At 35.7% G+C, this 15,736-nt stretch overlaps 1 protein-coding gene across 1 annotated transcript in view; it reads right to left on the reverse strand.

The window, feature by feature from the left end:
• Window positions 1-15,736, reverse strand: part of LOC106878851 (THO complex subunit 2) — a 198,905-nt gene that overhangs the window by 145,675 nt on the left and 37,494 nt on the right. The window contains exons 7-16 of the mRNA XM_052972430.1: window positions 14,703-14,863; window positions 13,165-13,257; window positions 10,902-11,051; window positions 10,617-10,789; window positions 8,682-8,874; window positions 8,223-8,383; window positions 6,669-6,770; window positions 4,454-4,538; window positions 2,162-2,255; window positions 291-371 (exon numbers count right to left, since the gene is read on the reverse strand). Of these exons, the coding sequence (XP_052828390.1) occupies window positions 291-371; window positions 2,162-2,255; window positions 4,454-4,538; window positions 6,669-6,770; window positions 8,223-8,383; window positions 8,682-8,874; window positions 10,617-10,789; window positions 10,902-11,051; window positions 13,165-13,257; window positions 14,703-14,863 (1,293 nt within the window). The remainder of the gene's footprint in view (window positions 1-290; window positions 372-2,161; window positions 2,256-4,453; window positions 4,539-6,668; window positions 6,771-8,222; window positions 8,384-8,681; window positions 8,875-10,616; window positions 10,790-10,901; window positions 11,052-13,164; window positions 13,258-14,702; window positions 14,864-15,736) is intronic.

Here is a 15,736-nt window from a genome sequence, read left to right on the forward strand (position 1 = left end):
AAATGTAAAGTTATATCATATCAACTTTTAGACTGTAGGTGACCCTATATACCAGAGTTAAATGTGAAGTTATAATGTTCATGCTTTCCCAGATACATATGAATTGTAAATGAAATGTAATGCCTTCAACTGAGAATTGAACCAGAAATGGATTCAGGTCTGAGGACGTTAACTTCTTGCTCAAATGGTAAACTGTCACATGATGTAAATTATATAAATAATGAGATTTTAATATAATTTAATAATTACAATGAAAATGTAATAATTATGATAGAGAAAACAAAATTTACTTTGTAACCAAAGAGAAATATTTGTATCATCATGCTTGAGTCTTTCACGGTCTGGATTGGCAACAGCTTCAACAACAGAATCTTATGAGAGTTAAGGTTAACAGTGAATAAAAGACAACTCTTTCTGAATGAAAATAATTTACATTAAAAAAAAACAGCAAACCTTATTAAAATCATTTAGTGAAATGTAAAGGAGTATTAATATAATTAATATAGTTCAATCTACCATATTTTCTGGCATACAAGTTAACTATGTAGTGTAAATATTCAAGCATTGTCACTATCTTTCCAAATCCTGCTGCATTTCACAGACTTCTTGGTCCACCAAAGTTGTTTTGATGTACTATATGTTCACCTACTCTTTTTGGCTGTAAAAATTTGACTTGTATGCTGGAAAAAAATGGCAATTATCACTTTCTTTTCATTTGACACAAGAAAGATTATTTCGAGAAATATAGCCGACTGAATCAAGCGCGATATCTAAGAGAAATAAAAGACTAAGTAGACCACTTTGGAATTACCATAAAAACAAATGTAATTTAAGTACTTTTTTCGCAAAAACAGAAATAAACTTTAAGGGGTGCGTAAAGTACATGAGTAAATTGTTTCCAGAATTTTTTTAGAAATTTTTTTTTTTTGTTGGAAAATGATGTACAAATGTAAACATTTGTACAGGAAGTTGACTCATTCAATGTCAGAATAGGTTTTTACAGAAAAAATATAATGAAGTGACTTTTACTTATGCTGGACGGTATAATGCTTACTTTTTCTGTATAAATTTACTAAAACCATTAAATGGTTAACTACTTTTTGAAGTTTGACATTCATGCTGGTAATCACGGTCCGGGCCATATTTTACATTGCTTGGAGCTTCTACCTATCGCAATGGCACGAAGCAATTTCCTTAAATAGATCAGTTTTTCTCTGCTTGAAGAAGTCTAGCTTATGTTTGCCTCCAGGAAGCTATTGCTCACTTTCTCTGCGTTAGGACAATGAAATTCATGCTTTTTTTAACAATTTTTATCCTGAAAATCACATGTGCAAATTACACAGGTGCACAAATTACATGAGCTTTTACGGTATGTGTTTGGTAGGAATGGGAGAAATTTTGTAAATTTGAATATATAATTTCTTTCAGAGTAGCACAACACTGAACACAAAGTTTGAAATAGCAATCTCTGAAATTCAGCATCTTAATTATACTTCACTCAAGCTTCTTCTCATCTATACTTTACTCTTCACAAAATATCCTTTATCTTAACACTTCTCAGTGGTTTTTGTGAAAAGAATACTAGGATCCAGTGAGATGTGTCTTTTAAATAAAATTTGTTTAATAAAACGAATGTTATAACATCCCCCCAACACAATTTTTCTTTATTCTTTTCTTTAATAGTTTCAACTTGAGAGCTGCAGCCATGCATATATATATTCTTTCTTTAAAACAATTTTTTGCTTCATTTAACCTTATTTAAATTAGACTGGCATGAGTTGCCTGTAGGAGTGAATTGTACAAGTTTTTGTAAAAATGTATAAGAGTTCCATGACAAAATAAATTTGGGAACCACTGACCTATGTGACTACAATGCAAGACTATGATTAAAGAAGTTTATCATAAAACTGAACCTTTGTATTACATATTTTAGGCATTCACAATCAACTGACACTTATTTTTTCTTAAGTGGCAAGGATCGGCTGGCTTTGTTACAGTCCTTTCTCATCTAATACACATAATAAAAGAGAAAGTGCCAACCTCTGCTGTTGAGTATGACATGATATTTTTCTGAATACATACACTTACAAAAAAATGTATATAAATGAATATGTTAATGAGGTTAAAAGTTATCTTCAAATATTGAAAAAGGCAAGGATACAAGCTAGGACATCATAAGACAATGATGTTAAGTATTTCAATGAATCCACAACTGGCACAATAAAGTTGTCATATTTCTGAATTTGTGAAAGTACCTGGACAAAAATAGACAATAAAGAATATGCAAAGAATGGAATGTATTTAAGAGGATATGGTTTTTTATTTTTATCAACTTACTAATAGAAGAATCATTTCAAGATTAAAAGTTATTTACCACAAATATGAAGCTTTAGATATAAAAATTAAACTGTATAGTTTCCAGTGAGAAAACCTTGACATAAGAAACTGAAAAAAAATAAGGGTTACCTATATTCAATTTCCATCTACCTTAATATTTTGCTATGATTTAATAACCAGTTTCAAACAATATCTGTTTGTCCCTGCTGGCATGGGTTAAGCCATGTGTGACAAACAGTATACTATCAATTACTCCAGACTTTCATAGCCATTCTGAAACCTTCCTTGTACCAATAGAACAAGGTATGATTTTCACCCAGTTCTCCTTGTCCATTCATATTACAGTCATCTTACATACATTAAGTGGAGGCGCAATGGCCCAGTGGTTAGGGCAGGGGACTCGCGGTCATAGGATCGCAGTTTCGATTCCCAGACCGGGCGTTGTGAGTATTTATTGAGGCTCCAGCAGGGGATGGTGGTGAACCCTGCTGTACTCTTTCACCACAACTTTCTCTCACTCTTACTTCCTGTTTCTGTTGTGCCTGTGATTCAAAGGGTCAGTCTTGTCACACTGTGTCACGCTGAATATCCCCGAGAACTACGCTAAGGGTACACGTGTCTGTGGAGTGCTCAGCCACTTGCATGTTAATTTCACGAGCAGGCTGTTCCGTTGATCGGATCAACTGGAACCCTCGACGTCGTAAGCGACGGAGTGCCAACAACATACATTAAAGGCATCAGACTTTAATGACCAGCTGTTTTCTGGGAGGTCAGCATTACCCATTCAATGGCTCATGCTCATGTCCTTTTTTCCTCACTCTCCATAGCCCTTCTACATTCAATACCCATGTCTTCACACTATACAGCATCACAATGCTTATACATGTTCCATATAATCTCTCTTGTGTCTAGAGGTAGTAACACAGAAACCCTTTGTTAGAAACAGAGGCAAAGTTTCCTTACACTTCCTCCACTTCTTCCCAACTCTAGAGACCCAGGTATTAATTAGATCTCCTGGCTAACAGAAACTATTACTTCTCAGTTTACACTGGCAGTTTGAATTCTCTTATTTTGATGTGAACTTCGGTCTTTGCCATGTTGACATTTAGAATTTTTGATGCTAGACCAGACATGGGCTACCTTTTTTGAAAAGCAAGCCACATGAAAGCTCATCATCAGGTAGGCTACACTACTAAGAAAATTCAAGGTTATTTTAATAAACATTATAACCCTTGTGAAGTTTACCCATGGCTGCTCTGGATCATGGTTCCAGGTTTGGAACACTTGTTGTAACCCTTCAATAGATTCTGTTTCACCAACATACAAATCTTCCCAACAAGGACCAGTTAACATCAATGCTCAATTATTCAGTTACCAGAGTTGGTTCAGTCTCTTAGAAAGATACACAACTATGAGCTGCTTACTCAGATATATAATGCTTAACCTGCCAGGCAGAATCAGTCATTAGATTTGGCTGTCAAATAACTTATGAGATTGTTCTATGTCATAGTATTACATTAGTTTAGCACAAAATTCAAACTGAACTGAAAATTTACAGAAAAGAAATATATAATTGTGCAGAGAGATACTCAAAGTTACAATATGAGGTACACTATGTCATCAGATTATGCAGTATTTGCTGTTAGAACTGAGCTACTATCGGCAGATGGCCTATAACTCCAGAAAGTTTGCTGTCGACCCAGAAAGGATGAAAGTCAAAGTTGACCTTGGCAGAATTTGAACTCAGAACATAGTAGCAGATGAAATACCACAAAGCATTTCGCCCAGTGGACTAACAATTCTGCCAGCTAGCCGCCTTCATAATAATAATAATAATAATAATAATAATAATAATAATAATCTTTTCTACTATAGGCATAAAGCCTGAAATTTTGGGGGAGGAGGGTAGTCAATTACATTGACCCTAGTGTGTAACTGGTACTTATTTCATCAACCTCTAAAGAATGAAAGACAAAGTCAACCTCAGTGGAATTTGAATTCAGAACATAAATGCAGCATTTTGTCTGGATTGCTAATGATTCTGCCAGCTCACCGCCTTACAGTACTTTCCTAATAACCGTAATAACAGCAACAAAAAAGAGACCAAAGTACTTACATATTCAAAAAGAACACCAGGGTTACTGTGGCTGAGTTTACCCAATTGTCTTCCAGAAGGTTTTACATTTTCTTTTGAAAGTCGCCTATAAATAAAGAACGAAAAAATAAGTGAAAAAGAAATTAAGCTCTTAACATCATCATCATCATTTAACATCCACTATTCCATGTTTGGATGGAACTTGTTGAGACAGATTTTCTACAGCAAGATGCATTCCTGTTACCAACCCTCACTTGTTTCCAAGTAAGTTTCTCCCTATGGCCAGACATGTTTCCACAGATGATTGGAAACAAAGCAACCCTTTGCATAACAGTAACATTCATTTACAATTATCACATGACATCATGGTAAGGAGACAACACAAACACACATTTATACAATGTAGAGGCACATGGCTTAGTGGTTAGGGTGTTGGACTCATGATCATAAGATTGCGATTTTGATTCCTGGACCAGGTGATGCATTGTATTCCTGAGAAAAACTACTTCATTTCATGTTGCTCCAATCCACTTGGCTGTCAAAAGTGAGTAATCCTGCAACAGACCAGTGTCCCATCCAGGTGGGGAATATATACACACCAAAGAAACTGGGAAACCAGCCCTTTGAATCTATATGACTAAAGAAGGATGTTTATCCTTTATACATATCTTATCTTATACAATGGGCTACAGGATGAAATTTGTTAGAGAAGACTTTTAATAGGGTGTGAGAACATCAAGTGCTTAATATCAGTAACAAATTGTTCCAGCTGCACTACTGTCACAGCAATTGTTGACAACAAGTATCAATAAAGGTAAAAACTCCAATCAAACTGTTGCATTGCAAAACAGTCCCAACCTCATCATTTAACGTCTGCTTTCCATGCTGGCATGGGTTGGATGGTTTGATATGGAGCTGGCTAGCATGGAGCTGTCCAGACACCAGTGTGAAATATGGTTGTGATGCAACAATGCAACAACTACTGCGAGAAGGTAACATATATTACTAGTTGTATAGTCTTTAACCAACCTATATGAGCATGAACCAGTGAGGGAGCTTCCTTCAAATGGTAAAAAATAGCAGCCAAATCTCCTAAAAATCTTACCGTACCATCTTAAAAAGGATGGACACAGAGAATAATGTAGTCCTTTGTCTCAAAGGAGAAGATGGTCATAGTTGGAATATTTTATCAATCTAGGCTGGCTTAATACTAAAAAATACCAGATACAAATAATAGATATGACGATGGTGGTGACAATGATAATTGAGAAAATTCAATCCCAATCTCCAGAAATCTTTATCCAAAAACATCACACAGTATTCAGCATCATCATCATAATGTTCCGAGTTCAAATTTCACTGAAGTCGACTTTGTCTTTCATCCTTTTGGGGGTCAATGAAATAAGTACCAGTTGAGCACTGGGGGTCGATGTAATCGACTTACGCCTTCCTCCAAAACTGCTGCAAAACTATGCAGCTTGCAACACTACGAACCCTGAGTGAGGTGGTTTTTATACAAAGCAATGAAGGGTTAAGTATAGAGAAGGGGTCAGAGAAGAACAGGTTTCTTACTATAGAGGAGCTACACTGCTATACACATTTCAAAGGGGGTGATCGGGATGGAGCAGAGAAGAGATTAAACAGTAATGATGAGGTGTCTTTGTGGACACTTAGGGTACAAGTGATCCGAAGTAAATTAGGGCAGAACTGAATGTGTTGGGGTGTAGGAGTTGGAAGAGTGTAAGGGAGAGTGAGAGATGGGAAGTGGGTGATGGGGGGAGAATATAATGAATGAAGAACAAATGTGAAGTGGATGATAAGTAGGTGACAACTGTCAAGACTGAATGAGATTGAGGTGTGTTGGATGTAGTGAATGGTGAATAGGAGTGATGAGTGATCAATGATGCATGGGGGTGAAGAGAAGTAGAACAATAATGATGATGAGTAAACAGAGGAAAGATGTGAGAGAGAAAGAGAGAGAAGAGTGGTTGGACTATGTATTTGTCATTAAACAAACTACATTTAACCTGGCTATGTCCAGCCTTTCACACTCACCCTGCAATGTCATTCTAAAAACAAAGATTCACATAATTGAAATCTTGAAGCTGCTGGACAACGTATAATTAATTCAAAACAGAGTAATCTGAAATGCTAGAGAGTCAAACTGGCCAAAAAAACAGATCTGGTCATTTTCATGAAAACAGAAGAAATTATCTGATCAAAAAAATTTACTTACTTCATAATATACTTGGCTCTTTCTAAACAGTTAACTTTGGCATGTATCATTTTTGCATGTAGAGTATATGTTTCATTTTTCCAGTGTCCATACAGACGGTATCTGAACAAAGATATTCCAACAGACAATCATTAAAGAAACATAATTTGGGTTTAATCATGAACCACTAATATATAACATTATCAATATAATTAATGATAGGCAAATCCTGAAGAATTAACCAAAATTTAAATTTTAAAGAACCATTTAGAAATTGATTCAAAATAACTGAATTCCACCCTGCCTAAAATTACAGCTCATTTGTTTTTACATTGATTTTTCCATGCTGGCACCAGTCAAATGAATATATTGTTGAGGCATTGTTCTACTTCTATTTTTCTGATATCAAAATTTCAGTTGTTGCTCATCATTGTCATAATTTAACATCTGTTTTCCATGCTGGCATAGGTTGGACAGTTTGACATGGAGTTGGCTAGCAGGGAGCTGTCCAGACTCCTGTGGCTTGGTTTCTATAACTGGATGCACTTCCTAACATCAACCACTTTACAGAGAGTACTGGGTGCTTTTTACACAGTACCATCACCAGTGCTTTTTACGTGTTACTAACACTAGTACTTTTCATGTGACACCAGCAAGAACACCATTGCTTTTATGTGGCACCTTGGTTTTAGGATATCAATTCTGTTGTGGTGAGCAGATCTTTTTGAGTACAGCAATATGCCTCATTCAATAAATTACAAGTTAGTATTTTTAGAAGGGACAGGCAATGGTGAAGTAGCACAAACATAGCTATGTGGTTCAGAAGTTTGTTCTCCAGCCACATGATTTCAGGTTCAATCCCACTGCATAGTACTTGGGGCAATTGTTTTCTGAGCTGACAAAACAAGTGAGTGGATTTGGTATATACATAGGTGTATAAAGTGTGCAAGTGTGTGTGTGTATGTTTGTGTCTCCTTTTCTTGACAGTGTGTAATAATTGTAAATGAGTGTCACTGTCATATAAGCAGTATAATTCATTTTCAATATTTTATGAAAACTTACCTCACCATGGGGAAATATAACCTTGCTTGGAAACAGGTGTGGGTTGGCGACAGGAAGGGCATCTGGCTATAGAAAATCTGCCACAATAAAACTAGGTGCAACCTATGCAAGCATGGAAAAGTGGCTATCAAAATGATGATGATTTTTAGAAGTAACTCTACTGCTTTACATCAATTTTGACTCTCAGAGCAAATGGCAATAATTTTCATTTATAAATTTTTAGCAATATACTACTGAAGACCAGCACTTTAATATCTGATTTTAAAACAGGAAGAAATCTTAGTTTTTGATTCATAAAAAAGAAAAAACTGGTGCCTCAGCATGGCCACAGCTCCTGAGCTGAAAATGGTTAAAGAGTATATACATTTCATTTATGAATTCATTAATTATAATAACAAAATTCAATAAACAGACAAATGTAATTATATAGCAAAATTAATTCATATAAATCTGATAATGACTAAAGAAAAAAAAAAGGGGCGAGGAAACAGTTTAATGAAATACAAAACTTACCTGAGTTCATAGGGGAATAGCTTAAGAAAACTCCACAGCTCTTCTGAGAGGCAACAGTTACAAGGAAGCAATGTCAAACTAGGTAGCAGCACTTCATCCAATATGGTTAGAAACCCATAAAATGTGATATCATCTTCTGGCTTAATTTTCCTTTCTTGACGCTGAAACCAGAAGGTTGATTGTCGTGTTAATTATGTGGGGTCAGAGAGAGAGTGTGTGTGTGTGTGTGTGTGAAAAAATAAAGAAAAACAAAAACAAAAGAGGGAGGGATGGACGGAGGGATGGGCAGTCGGACAGATAGATGGCTGATGTCAAGACATTGAGCTTTGTGAAGGAGATGACTAAGCTTAACTGCTTATGATAAATGGTAGTAGTGTGATGATGGTAATAGTGTTATCAAATTAATTTCTATTTATTAATAACTGAAATAGAAATATATAGGAGAGGAATAATTCATACTTTAATCATAAAACTTTTCCCAATTCGAATAAATTTCACCAAAAGAATGACATCATATGAAGCATGTGGACCAAGATAAGTCAACATTGGAAAAACATCTTCGTATAGTTTTAGGAAAGAACCAGCTCTTTCCAAATTTTGGATTTTGTCTTTCGATTTCCTTTTCAAAACTGCAGCAGGAAAACCAGTGTTTCTAAGAAGAAAATATTACAAAAAAATTATTAATTACAAGATGAAATTTCAAATTTCAGAGATTTGCATAGTCATGAATTCATTTTTAAAAAATCGTTCAACTACTTGGTTGTGTGGGAAAGAAAGGAATGAGCAAATAAAGACAAGTTGAGGGAATTCTCTTAAGGACAGGAGAACCCTCTAGTAAACAAATAGAGAGAACTTGCTAATCTTGCTGGAGACAAGATAACATCTCTAGTGCTGGTGCCACAATAAAGTGATTGGTGATAGGAAAAACTATGCCCAAACTAAAACCTGTTAACAAGACGTGATCCTTGACTCACTAAGAAGAGCAGTAACTTCAAACAAGGATTCGAACTGTGATGACCTCCCCTATCACTTATTCATAGCCATCACTCTCACGCATTCATGATCACCCATTTTCATAGTATCCATGATTCACCACCACATTAATTTTTATCTCTTCCACATATTACTGAGATCCAGCATTCTTTCACTTCCACTACTCACTCATCTATAAACCAATCTCTCCTCTAATATCACAATGCTCAGGTTATTTTTATTCATCTCCTTGTCACCACTCATAATATAACTATCTCTTCGGTTCTTTTATCATCCTCTTGGGCATGATGTTTCTATAGAATTCCCTACTACAATTCCACTCTTTTCTATCACCCTTTTGTCTGTGTATTCTTCCCACCTAGTTGTGTGAGAAAGAAAAAAAACTCAGGGAGAGAGAAAACTAAGAGAAGAGGGAGACATTCTTTCATCTTGCCAGGATGAGACAAACTTCTTTAGCGCAGGTGTCATGACAAAATGGAGACAACATAGAGTAGAGATGCCTCTTTAGTTTTGCTGGAGATAATGATGACGATGATAAGGTGGCCCTTTAGTGCTGGTGCTACAATAAAATGCATCCAGAACACACTGTAAATTAAGGCATCCAGCCTGGGAAACTGTAGCAAGACATAGTCCCCAACTCAAATTTAGGAGAACAATAACTCTTAATAATAACCAACTCAACTATGAAGGACTGTATAACCCATACTAGCATAGAAAAGCAGACATCTGATGTTATTGAGAACAAATCAATAACTTTGTAATATCAACTGATGAAGCAGTAACATAAATACAACTTACTCTTGAATAAGTTCAAATAAGGGAATGGATTATTCTTTTTCATTAACATATTTCTGTTACAATACACTAACTTTTTACACATTATTTTGAAAATACTGAAGAATTTATTAGAACTTTGTCATTATTAAGCTGGTATTTGGAACATAAATTAACATGAAATTTTGTTTTAGTTTAGAACACTTTGAAACAGTTGATATTTGAAATGTTGGTATTATAGAACCAGGGGCAGACTCATGCAAGTTGGTACTAAAATAGTTAAAGCACTCAATAATTGAACTGTAGGTTTATGAGATGAGAATGATAAATTGAAAGGCAGCAAGCTAGCAGAATTGTTACTGCAATGGATAAAATGCTTAGTGGCATTTCTTCCAGCTCTTTATGTTCTGAGTTTAAATGCTATCAAGATCAGCTTTGCTTTTCATCCTTTCAGGGCTGATAAAAATAAGTACCAGTGGAGCATTGGGGTTTATATAATCAACTTATTCCACCCCACAAAAAAATCTGATTGTCACATGCCAAAATTTGAAACCAATGATAACAAATTGATAACTAAAAGATAAATTAATGCATAGTGATTGAAGGAATAAAATAGACATAACTTACTCCCTGTATATAGGTTCAATTAGTGAATGGATTAAAGTACACAAGGCTTGAGCTGTTGGTTTATGAGATGTGACAAAGTAATCAGGGATTCTATCCATAATAGCTTTAGCATGTGGCCAATCTCCAACACTTAACAAGGCTTTGCACAAGCCAAGTTTCTGATTGCTGTCTTGCTAAAAGAAATGAAACAAAACAAGAAATTAACATCAAATCAACAACAGAAACTATTATTAAATATAATAGAAAGGGATTTCTTTAAAATATAATTCCAAATTTCATACTTACTAGATTGATTTTAGCATCGTTATCATTTTCTTTGTCCTTCTCATTGGCCTTGTCTGACACACAAACTATACTAAGCTTGCGAGCTAGTTGCTTAGCCTCCAGTAAAATACGTTGGTGATACTCAACGATGCTCGTATCAGCAGGACATAACTGCAAAAGATGCGTTCAAATCAATCTATTATTTGCTGAATTTAAACATTTCAATAAAACACATAAAAAGTAATTTTGCTTCTTATTTTCTGTTTCTTATCAAAAATTACCAATATCATCATTCCATTTTAACATTTGCTTTTCCATGCTTGCATTGAGTTAAAGCTGAGGCAGATTTTTCTGTGGCTGGATGCTCTTCTTTTCACCAACCCTTACACATTTCTAAGTAAGGTAATATTTTCCCTAGTTCAGACATGTTTTCATGGAGGATTGCAAGCACCATTCATTCAACAGTGGCATCTGTTACAAGTATCTGGTGAAATCAAAACTGGCACTCTGCCGGTTATGATGGACAAGGATTCCAATCCAATCAACAGAACAACCTGCAAGTGGCTGAGCACTCCACAGATACATGTACCCTTAACATACATCTCAGGGAGATTCAGCATGACACAGAGTGACAGGGCTTGTACAACTCATTTTTGCCAGCTGAGTGAACTAGAGTAACATGAAATAAAGTGTCTTGCTCAAGGACACAACACATCACCAGGAATTGAACTCACTTTACAATCTTAAGCCAAATACCCTAACCACTTAGCCATGCATCATCACAGTGAAATCAAGACAAGGATACCACAACACACAAATGTCTGCATGCAAGTATGTATCAGCATTGTTGTTTTAATGTCACCTTTGCATGGCTAAGATAGAATTCATTGAGTCGGATTTTCTATGGTCTGATGCTCTTCCTGTTGCCAGCCCTTACAGGTTTCCAAACAAGGTAATATTCTCTCTAGGTTTTCGTAGAAGATTGTACACACAAATTACATTCATCTACAATTACTACATAATGTCAAAACACACACACACAATAAGATTTATTTCAGTTTTTGTCTACCAAATTCACTCACAAGGCTTCAATCAGTGTGGGGTTAAAGTAGAAGACATTTGCCCAAAGTACTGTGCAGTGTGACTGAAACCACATAGTTGCAAAACAAACTTCTTAACCACACTGTTGTGCCTGTACCCTTTTATTGAAATTTTCAACAACCAATAAGATGAATAAAACAATTAAAAAATTGAAGAAAGTTGACCAATGTATAAAAAAAATATATATAGAACCATATGTGTGTGTATACATATATATATATTGATGTATTTTGGGATGGTATTTTTTTTTTTTTTGCCAAATAAACACATGCACTATATATTCAATCTTCACTCGTTTATTAATGTTCTTATTCTAACTCGTGTCCATTGTCCATCTTTCATCACACATCTGTGACCTCCTCAGTGACATCTTCCATCTGCATGTATGCTCTTGCTCTGCTTATTCCATTCTATTCTTCTAAGATGTATATCGTAATATGCGCATGCATCTGGGTTTGTGTGTGTGTCATTGCTCTTAGTAGTACTATGTCCCTCCCCTCAGCCCCATCCCCTACCCTATTGTCGATGCTGTTACCCTTGAATTCGACCTTACGTACTGTTCTTGTAACTCACTGTGTTTGTGTTTGTTTGCCCACACTGATGCTATCATGGTAGATGTTGTTGTTGCCATTGTTGCTGATATTGTTGCAGCTGCCAGTGAAGTTACCGCATGTGTGTTTGAGTGTATCAGTGCCCTTTATACAGTTAGTTTTTTCTTCACATAAGGAATCTGGCAATACAAGTTCATAACTGTGTGTGTGTGTGTGTGTGTGTGTGTGTGTACACACACACACACACAGGTGCAGGTGTGGTAAGAAGTTTGCTTCCCAAACACATGGTCCCGGGTTCAGTCCTACTGCATGGCATCTTGGACAAGTGTCTTTTACTATAGCATCGGGCCAACCAAAACCTTGTGAGCAGATTTGGTAGACGGAAACTGAAAGAAGCCAATCGTATATGTATGTGTGTGTTTGTGCCCCACCACAGACTGACAACTGATGTTGGTGTGTTTATATCCCCATAACTTAGCAGTTCGGCAAAAAGGACTAGATAGAATAAGTACTAGGCTTGCAAAGAATAAGTCCTGGGGTTGATTTCTTCAACTAGAGGCAGTGCTCCAGCATGGCTGCAGTCAAATGACTGAAACAAGTAAAAAAAAATGAAGGAATATATATGTACTTACATGTGGATATAAGTCATCCAGTTCTATGAGGTTATGTTTTAATAAAAGTGCTGCAACTTTATACAAAGAATCTGGACTATCTTCAGCAGCAGACTGTAAAAATAAATAGTGACATTTTAAAACCATAACCAACACGTGTACTTTACACAACCACCCATTTCAAATACTTATAAACACTCAAGCCTGCTAGAAAAGCATCACGTCTCAAAAACAAAGCTTATGTTAGACAATGTAGTCTTGGATATACAAAGATATGAGATCGTCATGGGTGGAGCATGTTTGATCAGTGTCTGATCAGCCAAGGCTGACCTAGGGCTTAACAACAATAGCTAAAAAAATATTGATGTGATGATAGCCTCTAAATATTTCTTTTATGTTACCAAGGATTATCATTTAAAGTTAGACAATCCTTGATTTATTTAGTTAATTAATCAAATTTGACTTGTATAGAACCTTGAAGGGTTTCAATCAAACCAACTAACTCCAGTACTTACGTTGTTTTAAGTCTGGTACTTATTCTATCAGACCCTTTTACTGAACTACTAAGGATATAAACAAACCAACACCAGCTGTCAGTTAGTAGTAGGGAGATGACAGACACACACAAACAGACATTCTTCTACAGCTTCCATTTATGAGGCATTAGTCAACCTGAGGCTGTCAAGGTGTTGTGTAGTGGGACTGAACCCAAAACCACCACTTTGCAAAATGAGCTTCTTAATCATATATAAAAATATAGTTTCATAATTCTTCCATTTCTTGCTTTAAGAATCCAAGCCATTTGCAGAAACTAACACATGATTCTCATCAATATCTAAGTATACAAAAGTGAGGGATGGGAGCAAATTGACAGAATCACTAGACTGATGGACAAAATGTGTTTAGTTAGCTTCTGAGTTCAAATCCCACCAAAGTTGACTTTTGTCTATTAGCCTTTCAGGAATCAATAAAGACTGTAGCAGTAATAAACTGTGGTCAATATTAGTGAATATAAGGCTGCGAGCTGGCAGAATCGTTAGCAAGTCAGGCAAAATGCTTAGCAGTATTTCATCCATCTTTATGTTCTAAGTTCAAATTCTGCTTGGGCTGACCTTTGTCTTTCATCCTTTTGTGATCCATAAAATAAGTACCAGTTGAGCATTGGAGCCAATTTAATGAACTTAGCCTCCTCCTCTGAAATTGCTGGCCTTATGCCAAAATTTGAATCCAATATTAGAGAATATAAGGTGGTGAGATAGCAGAATCATTAGCACACTGGGCAAAAAATGCTTAACAGTATTTTGTCTGTCTTTATGTTCTGAGTTCGAATTCTGCCAGGGTTGACTTCACCTTTAATCTTTTCAGGGTTTATAAAATAAGTACTATTTGAGTACTGGGGTCAATGTAATCAACTTACCCATCTCACAAAATTGCTGGCCCTGTGCCAAAACTTGAAGCCAATATTAGTGAATATACAACCCCCTAAAATTTGAGCTACTGCACCTATGTTAGACACCAAATTTTTTGCAAACAAGAAAAGGATTGTGAATCTATATTACCTGATAAAAATGAAATTTGAACCCAAGTACATGACACAAAGTCCTCTGTTCACTCATGTACAGTTTAAACAAAGCAATGAAAAATTGTTCATTCTCAGGACGGCACTCAAACGATTCCAGCAGTATATCGAGCACTCTATTGGGGTCAAGATCAAAGCAACCTACAAAAGAAAGAATTTAAATACAATGAATAAAATAAAACTGTTTTTACAGACAAATGTCCACATCTTACTGATCACCACTCAAAGCAAAGTAGGAGTAGAACTTGTTTTATGTCAGGTAAACTGGAGCAAAGTTATCTAACATGCTCAAGAGCAGCGATTCTCAACCAGGGTCCACACAACAAAATAGTAAATTGGGGATCCACAATAGTATTTTAAGGGCCCCTGAAAGAAATTTTGTTTTTGGAATAGGTACTGGTATGTATTGCAAGAAACAGCTAGGTTTTTTCTCAAACATTTTACATAGTTCAACCTACACAAATTAATATGTGAAAATATCAAGAAATAACATTCTATAAATCTAGTTTTTAAACATCAAATGGTTGAGAACCACTGCTCAAGAGAATACCTCAGTGTAGTAAGGTTTAAATTCATCAATATGTAACTAATTTAAACAATGTTATTATTCACTGAAAGATACCAAAAGCACCTGGAAATAAACAAGTAACCATTATTTTTTACCCTCTATTTTTGATTTATCATCATCACATTTTAACGTCTACTTTTCCATACTTGCATGGGTCAAGCAAAATTCAGAGGAAAATTTTCTCTGGCCAGATGCCCTTCTTGTTGCCAGCACCCACCTGTATCCAACAAAATTAACACTTATTTCTATTCCTTTGTGCATGAACAGCACAAAGGCTGGACATGTGGACATGATTTTTTGAGAGAAGATTGCAAATGAATGAGGTTGCTTGTGTGACTGACATTCATTTACAACTAGCATGTAATGTCAAGATAAGGAAACACACACGTGTTGTGTGTGTGTGTGTGTGTGTGTGTGTGTGTGTGTGTGTGTGTGTGTGTGTGTGT

The sequence above is a fragment of the Octopus bimaculoides genome, chromosome 13 (assembly GCF_001194135.2).
Source record: "Octopus bimaculoides isolate UCB-OBI-ISO-001 chromosome 13, ASM119413v2, whole genome shotgun sequence".
NCBI classification, from domain to species: Eukaryota; Metazoa; Mollusca; class Cephalopoda; order Octopoda; family Octopodidae; genus Octopus; species Octopus bimaculoides.